The sequence below is a fragment of the Trypanosoma cruzi genome, genomic scaffold (assembly GCF_000209065.1).
Source record: "Trypanosoma cruzi strain CL Brener 1047053517163 genomic scaffold, whole genome shotgun sequence".
NCBI lineage: Eukaryota > Euglenozoa > Kinetoplastea > Trypanosomatida > Trypanosomatidae > Trypanosoma > Trypanosoma cruzi.
This window is the reverse complement of record NW_001849555.1, coordinates 157312-170312: the sequence shown is the minus strand read 5'-3', so window position 1 is coordinate 170312 and position 13001 is coordinate 157312. Positions and strand designations below refer to the sequence as shown.

Here is a 13001-nt window from a genome sequence, read left to right as displayed (position 1 = left end):
GGATGGGAGCGGACAAAACATATCCTGTCTTTCTTGTTGTTGTTATTTTTATTGTTTCGTGCACTAGTGAAATGGCAGCATTACAATTCGTCCAAAGGCACCCGCGGGGCTGCATCATCTTCTTTGCGTTTAAGTGTTATAATGGTGTCTGGCTTCACGCCGTAGTGACCCACAGACTCAAGCTCATCTTCCAGTGGTACTCCGTCGTCCACACGCACCAGCACCTGCGAGGTTGGTGGTATTTTATACACCTGATGCAAATACCTCTTGAACGTGTGTACACGAACATTCTGCCAATCGCCAAATATTTCATAGCTCTGGTCACCATGAGTAACAACTATGCGGTAAGCATTGAGTGCGTTCGGGCTAATGGAACTGAAGTTTACACTCGCGAGTGCCTCAGCTGGTAAAGCCTTTTGTGTCCCCTTGACGCTCGTGAGGGCATCGGATTGCGCAATTTGTCCAGGGGCATGGCGAAACAGTTTCCCATGGCGCACTACGTGACCATGATAACAGGGAAAGAGGCGACACGTGTGTGCGTATTTCCGTTGGTGCTTACGATCATTTATTAGAGTGCAAAGAACGTCATTTGGGCATAGTGATAAGTCTTCCCGTAAAGCACTTGCGCTACTTCCGGTGATTGTGGAGGCCCCATCGCTGGCATTTGGGCCAGTTTTACTTTGTCGGCCTTGTGGTCTCTCAGCAACAACTGGATGGCCCCTCATACCCCCATGTCCACTCATAGCCGTCGGTGAAATTTGAATAGATTGAACATCGTTTGGGTATGGCGGTGTCATTGAAAGCAACGTGGGGGAGGCGGTGAACTCTTTACCACGCAACATCGAAGGTGGGGATCCTAAATGCTGCAGTGGAATATGCACTTTTTGATGTGGAGATCTGAGAACCTTATCATTAATTGGTGTGGACATACTATCCGCAAGAGCAGGTGGCATAGAAAATCCCGACGGGGCGTAGCTACCGGAAAACGGTGGCATTCCTCTACCGCCCATGCCAACCCCACCATCATTGTCTTGTTTCACTGGAATGGGGGTGCTGGGCGCTTGTCCCGTTGCAAACCAATTTTGGTTCACATCACCATAAAACGAACTACTACTACTCCACGTGTAAGGCGGAGATGCTGAAAGAAGCGCATCACCCGCCCTGTTACTAAGCGTTGGGCTTTGCAGGCGATAACGCGCCTGTACATTCACAAGAGGGGAGCTTATTCCCTCCTCCCCATCATCCTGCATTTTTCGTACCACCAACTGCATTGGACTTGATGCCATGCGCCCATTATTGTTACTCTCCGTTTGCTGGTGGTTGTTACTACTACTTCTACTGTTGCTTTTATTGTTGTTGTTGTTGTTGTTGCCGAACCTAGCGTAGGGGTGGTGGGTGCGATTGCCGGTGCCGCCTCCATTCTTAACGTTGTTGCCGTAAACAGCCTTTGTAGCGGGTGCGCCCCTCTCACTACTCTTCGACGCCATACTCCCCCTCTTTCCGTATTGTCGTCCCGCAACGCTTCTCGCTCGCTCGCTCGGTCAATATCCACAGTTGTGAATATGCCCCTTACTAAATCGCTTTTTGCTTTTGGTTTTTTGTTTGTTTCCGTTTGTTGTTTTATTGCTTGTTTTATTGTTTGGTTTATTCCTCTTATGTTTGTTTGCTTTTTGCGGTTCTCTTCCGTCACTTCCCTCTTTTTTTCTTTTTTCTTTCTTCTTGTTTGTTTGTTTCTTGTCGCCTCCTCCCCTTCCGTCGCCCGCCTCCCCTCTACTCTCCTACGAGGCAAACAAAACTGCGTGCCTGCAGGTGTTGTTGGTTCCTTCGCTAACGCGGGTGTGTCAATGCCGTCTCGCAGGTCAGGCACAAACGAAAGCACGTGGCAGAATAAATAACTCTGGCGCCGTAAATAAATCCAGCCACAAACTTGAAACAAAAAAAAAAATGTAAAGAATGCGGAGAAGAACAAAGAAACATCTGGCACAAAAAAAAGAAACATGGAAGAACGGCCAAATCAACTCTGTGTGTCATTCAAAAGAACAAAAAACAAAAAAAAAAGTTGCACAAAAAATACACACACACACACACACACACATTTGGAAGAAGGTAAGTTCCGACAGTGCGCATTGTTTTTGTTTTTTGTTTTTTTCTTACCTCCATTGAAGTATACGCCTCATGTTGATACGGTGAGGAGCTGAAATAATTTATCCAGCCCGCATGTGACCAGGTTGCTGTTAAACGACAGGTGGACGCAGACCGCCAACGTCAAAATCCAAGAGACAGGGGTGTTGTAAGACATGCTGACAGAAAATTGATCATTTGGCACGTGAACGTTAATGTCCTCCTTCAAATTGGCCCGAAGAATGCTCTCAATAGCTTCTACAATTCGCCGCATAAGCTCCTCCCTGTTGATACCGGCCAAACCCAGAGTGAGCCACGCTGTCACGCTGTCTAAACTGCCGTCTTCTCCCACCAATGCATTCATTTGGGCAAAACAAAAACTCTGTGTGCGCTGCAATGCGTCCCATCGTGTTGGGTGACACCGCAGCTGCAAAGATTCCCCCTTCTTCGGGAACAACAGTGCCATAAGGGCTTGTGTCGTCGTGATTCCAGTCGCCTTCGTTTCCGGTTTCATGGCAAATGCATACTCCAAGACATGTTTGCGATACGCCTGTGCAAATTGTTTCAGAGAGCGCCTGGCTATGCCCAGCCACGCCAATGCGGTATCGAGAAGCAGGCATAAATCATCGATATTCTCTTTTTCCAATAAAACGCGGTTCATGTTGTCGATCCGATCCTCATTCTTGGACCAGTTAGATGACAAGGACATGAATGGAGGTGTCTTTCCCTTCTTGAGTCGTCTTACCCACCTCGGAAGAACGATATCCAAGACAATTTTAGTAAGAAGTTTCTTTGTTGTAAGGAAATAAGCGTGCCGTACGTACTCCAAGGCGGCCTGATCCACAAGAAATGCCACAAAGTCTTCAAAGCGCATGCCGTGCTCCACAACCCAGCTACCCTCGGCCCGTACCAGCAACTTAAGGTAATTAACAATATCGGCATCCAGTCTATGGGAGCAATGCCTGAGAAATGCAAGCTTACTGGAACCAAGGACATTCATTTCGCACGTGTTTAGAAAAAGCTCAAAAGAAGGAAAAAGTACAACGGTGTCAATTGTCGCCGCAAATTCCTGCAGAAATGGAATGGCAACATAAATCAGTTGCGTCAGTGAACCAAAAACCTGCCGCAAGATGTCTTCCACCTCGCTGTAATCATCCGCGGAAGGATACTGCCGGCCGCGCTCGGAAGAGACGTCACTCTTTGCCTTGTAGTACGAGGGATCGAATAGACATTGCTGCAGCAGCACCGGCAGGGAGGAGGGGTTTCCTGTATCAGACACTCCCGGCATCGTGGCAGCCGCCGCAGTGGTGGCGTAATAACTGCTTTTGGCGTCCGCATCATCCCCAACGAGCCATGTCAAGTCGCCCGCCGCCGGGGATGCCGCCACTCCCATTGCGGTGGTGGTGGTGGTGGCAGAACATGTTGAAGTACCCTTCATCCTACGAAGAATTGCATCGTGCTCGTGCCTGCCGAGGCGGACGAGAGAGAGGCCAACGGCAAAGCGACCCAATATACCGACCTGTCGCTCCATATGACTCAGCCGGGAGTCCCAACGCATTTTTCTCGACGCCTCCAAAGCAACGTCTGCGACACGATCCGATTGTTCACGCAAGAGCGAGTCGACAGTAAGTGCCTCGTACTCCTCCGCAACGCGCAGCTGGTTGTGGAGCGTCTCCAACGTATCGGTGAGGCAGGCAATGCGATCCATTTCCAACGCCTTTTCCGCGAACTGTTGCTGCTGCCGCTCCTCCTCGACACGCACAGCGCGCCGGATCGAAGAGATCTTCACGCGGTCGGCCACACCCTCCTCATCCAGTGAGTGCAGTGTAGACAAATGTTCACGCTGCTGTCGCAAGCGGTCTTGTAGCTGTCGTGTGTGCTGCCAACGACGACACGAAGAAAGGAGTTCCTCCCGTGCAGCTTGTTCCTGCAACTGCAGCGCGGCGCAAGCGTCGTACGCCTCTGACACACACCGAGCGCAAAGTTTATCACGCTGCAGCATTTCATTCCAAAATGTCTGCAAAACCGATTCTGCATTCGCCACAAGTGTCAGCGGTCCCAATAACAGCATAAATTCCTGCAGAGACAATCGCTCAGCGCCAACGTCAGTGTTCATTTTGGTTATTTCACGCTTAAAATTGTAAAGCGTCTCCGCAAGCTCCTCACGTGTAGCTGCAAGGTAGTCACAAGCGACATGACGCAGTGCCACCATCGCCGTCTCATCCGTTATCGAAGGCATTGCCGCACGCCCCAGCCAGTTGCTCATAGTGGAGGCGCCAGTTCGCAATTCAGCCCAAACCTCCGCTTGTGAGAGCTCATACTGCAAGCATGCATCCCAACAAAGCAACGTGGGTGACCGTCGCTCTGCCATTACCCCGCGGCAACGATACGCCCTTCGGAAAGAAAAAAAAAAATCCAATTCAAAAGGACAACCCAAAAATAAATAAATAAATTAAATAAGAACACGGTGAAAACACACATGTACACATGGACAAGTGAACACTGTAATGGGCCCACCGCAGCAACAAAAAAAGAGCAACATTGAGGAAAGCGCTTCATTCATACAGAATTTGCAGTGTTTACGTCCTCCATTTTCCCGTCACCGATGCACTCATAAATCTTTTTTTTTTTCCTTTACCCCGTTCTTCTCTGATTGGTCACGTCCTCCGCAATTGCGCCAACAAGAACCGCTTACACTTGTGTGTACAACTTCAGCTTCGTTTTGTGGCTCATTCACCTCTACTCCTCCCTGATGCCTCACACTTGTATCGGGGGGTTTGTTTGTTTGTTTGTTTGTTTTTTACTATTCATGACAGCGGCAGCACCCGTAGGCGGGAGGCATATTCGGGGGGCTCTTCCCCGTTGACAGCAGTGGGATCAACGACGTGTGCGTAGTGCCACAACGACCGATCTACCGTGGTCGTCGGCGGTATCCTTCCATGCTCAGTGGTTCCACTTATCGCGGCGCTGTGCCAAGACTTGCCTCCAGTCAACTCCGCGTGCAACATGTCTCGCTCAAGAGTCAACCTTTCAATCACCACCTGCATATTTCGGTGCAGTTCATTCATTTCACGCCTGTCCTCCGTGTCGATGGACTTGTACCGGCTCACTTCCTCCCGAAGTTGACGGTTCTCCTCCACAAGTCGCCTATAAGTATTGGCGTCCGAAACAGTAGCAGATGCGCTCGGCACAGATAAAGCACCTTTGCCATGCAAAGAAGAGGCTGAAAATGGTGACTGCGACCCTCCCGTACGGCCCCATGGCATCATATCGGTACGGGTGGATGAAATGGACATGATGTTCTCAAGGAAAATAGAGTGAAGGAACCTGGAACCGTAGTTGGCCTCGATGGTGATGGCAGCTCTAGCCCCTTGCTCCGCCTCCTCCAGTGTGCGTCGCTCCGCCGCAAGCCGCATCACCCGTTCCGCACGCAAGAGTCGTTTCAGTTCCGCCACCACAGTTGGCTCCATTGCAAGCGTGGTGATTACTCCTTCCCCCGATAACTCGGTACCCTGATGTTGACGATGATGATGATTGTTCGTACGCAGCGAGTGAATTTCCAAATCCTTCTCTCTGTGTTCCTTCTGTCGCTCTACGGTCGGCGCCGTGCGCAAGCCTTTGCGTCGTACAACTGCAGGCGACCGACAAACATCAACTGTGGCCTTCTGTTGAAAACTCTGGATGTACGGGTTGTCAGTTGGGGTGGTACTGGAGAAGGAAGTGGTCCGGCTGCGTGTTGACGACACCCTTCCGTTGTGGTGCGGAGGCACACAGCGATACCGTCCATACTCCCCTCCGTTCATCTAAAATGCACCAATTCCCGGGAAAACTGAGTGTAACTTCGATGCCGTGCTGGCCGTGACTCCGCAGCCACCGGAGTGCTGGGATATTAACCCCCGCCATACACAAAAAAAAAAAGCAAAAAAAAAAAACGCCAAACGAATGGACAGATGCAAATAAATTTTCAGCATGTCAAAAAGCAAATGTCGTGATGCACAACGACAAAATAACATGCAACGGGCAGTTTTACTTTTAAAAAAAGACGCAATTATGACGTGTCTTCTGTCAGCTGTAAGTTTACTTTTCTTTTTTTTTTTTTTACAATGCACCACACAGAAGGTGAGTACCCATGCGTTCATAGACCCTCAACCAGCCGGCAATTCAATTCGGGATGCGTCGGGCCAACACGCCGTACATACGCGGGGAGACAGCACCGTCAAAGAGTGGCACAAGTGATACAACCGAACCGCGGCAACGTCGATCCCTCCGCAGCATCTCAGAAAGAAACAAGGTGCGATCCAGCAACAGCATTGTCTCGACAAGATGACACATCCACATCCGCAGAACTGTCATACCAAGAAAAGGAGCGAAATGGGTAGCAAAAAACTCCCTCCCGACTTCGGCCGCCAACGCAACGTTCGTGTCAGAAAACAAATATTTGGTCTGTGCCTCACGGCAGGAGGAACAGACGTGTGGCTGCCATGTGTATGGTGGCTTCTTCGCCGCCGTTGTCCCGTCAAGGAAGTACTCGCGACACACCTCCACATAAAACACCTCCATCGTTATTGTGCTCTTTATTTTGGCAATTCGACGCAGGAATGCCGGCTCCAAGTGCGGCACCTCAGCAAAGGGACAACAGCGGATTGCCGCCATCGACGTGGCTGTTGAATTCTGCCAGCGGTCACGCAAACGGCTCCAGAACAACTTAAGGAGACTGCGGTAAAAAAGCACGCAGACAGATTCACGATGACCCTCCGCAGATACGGTGGACCACATGTCAAACGGTTGCGTGGCAAGAAGCAGAGAGAGCTGCTCCGTACTCCACCCGCGCCGTTGAAGCTCATAACTCAGTGGAAATCCAGCGTTCGTCAGCGCATGCCAGCAGCAACTAACAAGCAGCAGCCCGCGTGACGCGCTCTCCACAAAGAGACGGCATACGTTGGATCCAAGGTCGCCGCAGGGATGAAGGCCCATCATGACAACGTTGCGAAGATCTGGTACGTGCACAATGGGCATGTGTGGAGTAGCCGGAGGTATAACGCGCAGCAGCAGTGCAATTTTCATACTCCACGCATCCTCAGCAGGTGGAACACAACGCTCATCAATGAATTTTCCATCCACCTGATTTGAGCCATGGAGATACTGCAATAAAGCAAAGGCTTCCTTTTGGCTCCCATCGTCTGTAATGACAAAGTGACGATTAGGGGCGCAGTCATATCCAACAACAGTAAGGGATGTATGTACATATCGGTACAAGACGTTGCCTGGCGTATCCGTTCCATCTATCTCATCTCCTAACTGCGACAATGGTAGTATTGACTGCTGCTTCGGTTGCCTCATGGGTAAAAGTACCTCTGCGCGTGTACCACGTGGCATTTGCACATTTACTAAACAATCATACGTGTTCAAAGTGTCACGTAACTTTTCCCGCATCATGCCGTCGGAAAAACAACTCCCTTCAGATCCAAAACGTGTCCACTTCGCGGATGCCTCGTCCTCAACAGCAGCGTTGGATTTGTAATACACCTCGTCCGTGAAGAAGGTAGTGATTATTTTTCTGTTGAATGCCTCAACAGAAAGTTCGCGGTTCCACCCATCTATTGTTTCTTTCGACAGAATCCCTGAGAAATTCTTCATGTCGTCACTCTGAAGGTGACGCCGTACGTGTCGTATGATCTTATTGACTGCACTCCGCCGTGTGATGTGGCAACAAATACGGCACTGAATCTTCGTGCCATCGTTGGCTCCTTTTAAAGTTCGTGGTGCCTCCGCCTCTTCAATTTCCTGCTGCTCCGAGGCGATTGTGCCGGCAAAAATATCACAGTCCTCCAAGGAAGCTCCGTCCGAGAGGCGGACATGACCGCGCAGGACGTCCACCCAGTCCATGCATGGCCCAACACGACATGCCACCGTCGCCATGTGACCGCGCGGCTCGTACATCAGGTTAAGCATATCGCGGCCTCTGGATTCCCCGCTCGCCGCGTCCACGCCAAGACGTCCCTGCAGCAGAAACTCAACCCGCTCCATCGCCCGCTCCTTGTGCGCGGGGTTGCAGTCAAGCCCAACCACCTGCAGTCCATCACACAAAGCGAGTGCGCGGGAAACATAGCCTTTGCCTTCGCCGACATTCAGAACGGTTTCCACTGGATCTGGCGGCAGCATCCCACTGCCCGTTCGTGTGGCATTGCAACACGCAACAAGATCCACAATGGTGTCACGCACAACACCCACCTCGTGCTGCTTCTTTCTCCCCATACCGTGTCCAAGTACTACCTTCATCACCCGGTCGCGACGGAGCCGTTTCTTCAGTTCGTCACCCTCTTGCCCATTTTGCGGCAAAGACGACGCAAACGATGGTGTTGCAATGGACATGTTCTCTTGTGGAGTCCGGAGCGTCACACTCGCCGCATCATTCCGCGGGCGTCTCTGCCGATTCATCTGCAACGCCCTCGTTTCCAAAAAGAATGAGTGCAGACACGCCGCAGAGCCTACTGGCGGTCCATCGCGTATCATAGCGTGCAACTCAACCACCAGAGTATTGCTGTCCGACATCAGCGTTGTGAACGCCCCACAAAGATCCCGCATATATGCCACCTCCTCCTCCCGCACAGCGCTGCTGTCCGGGTACTTCAATGCCTCCGCCTTGCCGGCGGCTTCTTTCTCATCATGGAGGAGAAATATGAGAAAAAAGTCCTCCGGATGGTATTGAATAAGACGCGTTTTACAAAGAAAGGCGGAAAGCTGATCAATATACGCCTTTAGCGCCGGATGTTCCGCATCTGTGTCGTGATCATCGTATGTAAAGACACTGTACCCCTCCACATCACTGTCCGGTGGGGAAAAGGCAGGAGGCAGCGGAAGGAGCAGGCGATGAGCCATCACCACCTGTCACTGCACAAAAAAAAAAAAAAATAGCGGAAAAACGGAAATTAAATGGCAGCGCACGAAAGGCAAAATAAAAATAAAAAGCTAAAAAGCCGGTGCATGTAATTAAAAAAAAAAAAAGACGGAAACGGGAAAAAACAACCAAAGACATATTTGAAGGGGAGAGGGGAAAATGGCGACAACCTTCCATGAAAAGCTCAGGCCGGTGAGAGCTTAGGTACGGTGCGGAATGCCAGTGACAAGTGCATGTCAATGCAAAACTATCGCACATGAAATACCACCGAATTTGGATGCCGCCGCCAGCATTGCACGGGAGCGACTAAATTGCGAGGCAGAAAAATCCGTTAACCCCAAATTTCGGCTGTACCCTTCATAATTTGCCAAGAAATCAAACAATAAAGAATAATCCTCCGGGCAGCTGGCCGGATCCTGAAATTATCTATGGAAACCAAACAAGTTAGGGAAAAAAGGTTCTTTAGTTAATTGCTTCAATGTTTTATTCTAATCAATATATAGAATTCTGTGGACCATTAGCATGGTCCTTTGTCCTCAGTTAGGATTTGAAATATTATTACTTACGAAGTGGCAGACTTTGGGGTCCTCCAACCACAAGACACCGCCGCGAGGTGGGAATCAAAAGGGGGTGGGTGGGATGGCAAAATAAAATTAAAATATTATCTGGCCTCTATCGGCTCCCGGCACCTACAAAGTCGCGTTCTTCCCAAAAGATTCATACGGTAGAAAGTACCATAAAGAATGCCTTCATTTATCAGGATATACACATACATTGATTAAGTTAGCCAGCCCTCCCGCAATCATTCTTTTCACAAGCTCTTAATAAAAAAAAAGAAGTCATCGCTTTTATACCAAATATATAAATATATTTATTTTTTTTTTTTCTTGGGCCTATTGAATACTAAAAGACGGCCCAAAAATTTTTTGCCAAGGATGATATTTGGACAATTGTCCATTTTGTTCGCTTGATCCTGGCGAGCCGTTATGGCTTTGATCATGTATGCTTGTGGCACACAACACACAAATAAATAAATCCCTCAATAAATAAATTCCCACTTATTTTACAACTAATAAAACGCTCGCAATTGTCCTCAGTAACAAACGTTTCTCATTCATGATACGCGATAGATAACACTGTTTCCACTCAATGCAATAAAAAATAAAAATGCGAGATTTGAGCGGGCCCAATCGTTGTTGTTGTTGTTGTTTTTTATTGATTTGTTTTTTTGTTTGTTTCTTTTTTATGTTTCACCAGGCATGTAGGTGGTGATTTGACCTGCTTCCGTCTGCATCACCCCCCCCCCTTTCCACCCGTGTGGAATGTGGCTGCACTATTGATCGGTGGAAGCATTTGGCGCTGTACCAAGCCATGCCCGTAAGCAGTCGGTGTATGCATTATACTCCTCAAGCTTAAAGCATGCAAAACAGCAGAGATCAAACGCGGAGAAATGCTGTTTCAGATATTCGATAGTTTCGTCAACGGCAATGCGCGTGGCGGGAATTAAAGGGTAGCCGTAGACTCCAGTGCTCACACAACAGAAACCGATGCTGCGTAGACGATTTCGGTGGGCCAGAGAAAGAATAGAGCGGTAACAGCTTCGCAACTCCTCCGGTCTTTCTCCAATGGGACCCACAGTGTGCAGAACGTAACGGGCTGGAAGATTATACCCCTTCGTGAGTCTGCACTGTCCAGTATCGCATCCTTTAAAGGTGGCACACTCCCGCACAAGCAACGGGCCAGCCGCCGCATGTATCGCCCCGTCAACGCCTTTACCACCAAGACAGGTCTTGTTCGCCGCGTTCACAATAGCATCAAGCTGCAGATCCGTTACAGGACCATTGTAGAGAGCAATGTGCCGCAAGATGTCGTGCGAAGAATCCACCGGCTTCAGTTCATCCGCTGTGACTGGGTGGGGCACGGCGCAGCGCCAACCCGAAAATTTACTGCGGTCCACTGTCAGCCACTCCTCAATGGGCACGTCAAATATCGCCTTTTCGAGTGGTGAAAGCGTCGCCTCGAGAACACGGGCGCGGAAATGTGACCGCCTTCCCGCTTCACCAAAAAGCTTCGCCGGCTCAGATGTGGAGTATGTCACAAACTTGGCCGACTGTCCCCCCTTCCCCACTTCTTCCATTGCACGATTGCAGTCCTTTCCGGTGGAAGGTGTTGTCGCTTCAGTTGTTTGCTCCGGTGTTCCTTCCACTGGAGGTGTGGATTCCTTCATATTTATATATCGCTTCCTTCGCCAACCAAAACAAGTACGCACAAAGGCGACAGTGTATTAAACAGAGGCAGAAGGTGGGAGTGTGGGGTGGCACCATCGTCTCTGTGCACAGGCGGTAACTCACGCACAAAAAATTCATATTCGCGTGTACACACACTTCCGCTCATATGGCATCGCCCGTAAATAAATATACATTTAAAAAAAGAAAAAAATCACTTCGGACGCCTAATGATGCCGAAAAGGCCATAAAAAAAAAAATTTGTCGTTATGCATAAAAAAAAAAAAAAAGGACTCGGGCATAAATTCATAAGACTGGAACTAAAAAAAAAAAAAAACTTAGAATATAATCAGACAAACGCATAATCGTAATGCGCCCTTTTTGGCGACACGGTGTTGCCTGCAAAGAGAAAACGTGTTTCATTTATTCTTTGAAGGCCTCGTACACAAATCCCTCCTCCGGGTCGTACTTAAAGTCGTTGAAGCCTGTCGGGTGGGTAAACAACAACGTGCGTGCCTCCGCCCGCTGATGCGACGACTCGCTTTCAACGATGCCCATCATGTGGAGCAACGAAGCCTGCAGAATCGTCGCAAACACCTTCGAACTCGTGTAGGGATGTGTGTATTTCGATGTAATGCATACATCAATGTGATCGTTCTTGATCATGTACCCAATCCCAAAGCCGTCCCCCACAACGGAGCCAAAACCAAACAGGCTCAGGCTGCTGCTCCCGCAGTGCGAGGTGGACATGTTCCAGTGCGCACTCCGTTTGAACACGGGATTTTCAAATATGTCAGGAAGTGGAATGCCGTGCTTCACAGCTTGCAGGCGCAGGCCAAAAAGATGTCGGTCGATTCCCTGAGCCTTTTTCGCAAGTAACATATTTTCAGAATGCTGCCGCATCGCCTCACGCATCAGCTCACGCTGCGTCGGCAGTGCAGACCCCGTGGATTGACCGAAAATAGGGTCGCTGCTAGCACGGCAAAAATCCAATGCAGCGCGAGTGGCACTCCTCACACACTCCGTCCGGCCGTGCAAGAAAGTCCGCGTACTCGCCGCCTCATAAGTGCCGCAGGCTCGTCCGAACAGACGGTAATACGTGAGTTGAAAGGCAATTTGAACAAAAGCGTCCGGGGAGGCCTTGACGTGTTTTATCTGAGCCCCGCCAAAGTGACGAAACCGAAGAACCGCCGTTTCATTCACTTCAATCATCTGCTTGTAGTCTCTGAACGCCTTTTTCATAATTTCATTGACGGTGCTGTCCAACACCCACCCCAAATCCGTAATAAGCACAGAAGCACGCGTGCGTCGAGACTCGTCTGTCGACAGCTCTGCAATCAAACTCTCTGTAAAGACATGATCACAATCCGATTGATACATGCAATCCGCCAGACGCAACGTTGCCGTGCCGTCCGCGACGGAGTGCTCCCAGTTCACACCCGCCCAACCATCACGTGTCACAATAATGTTGTGTCGATCAAACCATCGGTTGGTGCCGCTGCCGTGAAGGAAGATCCGTGCGGCCTCATCCGAAGTTATCACCTCCACGCTATCAAGCGCCACGCAAATGATGGCCGACTGAATCGCTCGCAGCGTCTCGTAGTTGCCAAGATGCTTAAGGTGCTCGCGTGCCTCAAACATGCTGAACGATTCATCGTCGTCAGCAGTCCAACCGGTGGACCCGCTTCCTCATGACTTACCACACGTTCTTCAATGGAGTTTAGCGCCACCCACATATCCCTCCCACGTCACATACT

The 13001-nt window shown here is 49.8% G+C and overlaps 5 protein-coding genes and 1 pseudogene across 5 annotated transcripts, besides 10 other annotated features; all 6 read right to left on the bottom strand.

Annotated features, from left to right (window-relative positions):
- Positions 1-13001: part of a sequence feature (heterozygous, non-Esmeraldo-like haplotype) that runs on past the window's edge.
- Positions 81-1487, bottom strand: Tc00.1047053509179.60 (hypothetical protein, conserved; the record flags this gene model as incomplete). Its single annotated transcript, XM_811348.1, has 1 exon — positions 81-1487. The coding sequence occupies one exon, from the start codon at positions 1485-1487 to the stop codon at positions 81-83; it is 1407 nt and encodes a 468-aa protein (XP_816441.1).
- Positions 1340-1371: a microsatellite.
- Positions 1590-1736: a microsatellite.
- Positions 2073-2095: a microsatellite.
- On the bottom strand, positions 2174-4492 carry Tc00.1047053509179.50 (uncharacterized protein; the record flags this gene model as incomplete). Its single annotated transcript, XM_811347.1, has 1 exon — positions 2174-4492. The coding sequence occupies one exon, from the start codon at positions 4490-4492 to the stop codon at positions 2174-2176; it is 2319 nt and encodes a 772-aa protein (XP_816440.1).
- Positions 4557-4581: a sequence feature (AT_rich).
- Positions 4897-4920: a microsatellite.
- Positions 4929-5924, bottom strand: Tc00.1047053509179.40 (hypothetical protein, conserved; the record flags this gene model as incomplete). The annotated part of the gene is made up of 1 exon (XM_811346.1): positions 4929-5924. One exon carries the CDS (start codon positions 5922-5924, stop codon positions 4929-4931), a length of 996 nt encoding a protein of 331 aa, XP_816439.1.
- On the bottom strand, positions 6283-9000 carry Tc00.1047053509179.30 (hypothetical protein, conserved; the record flags this gene model as incomplete). The annotated part of the gene is made up of 1 exon (XM_811345.1): positions 6283-9000. The coding sequence occupies one exon, from the start codon at positions 8998-9000 to the stop codon at positions 6283-6285; it is 2718 nt and encodes a 905-aa protein (XP_816438.1).
- Positions 9408-9842: a mobile genetic element.
- Positions 9664-9684: a sequence feature (AT_rich).
- Positions 9875-9905: a sequence feature (AT_rich).
- Positions 10213-10270: a microsatellite.
- Positions 10353-11156, bottom strand: Tc00.1047053509179.20 (hypothetical protein, conserved; the record flags this gene model as incomplete). Its single annotated transcript, XM_811344.1, has 1 exon — positions 10353-11156. The coding sequence occupies one exon, from the start codon at positions 11154-11156 to the stop codon at positions 10353-10355; it is 804 nt and encodes a 267-aa protein (XP_816437.1).
- Positions 11668-13001, bottom strand: Tc00.1047053509179.10 (annotated as a pseudogene; the record flags this gene model as incomplete).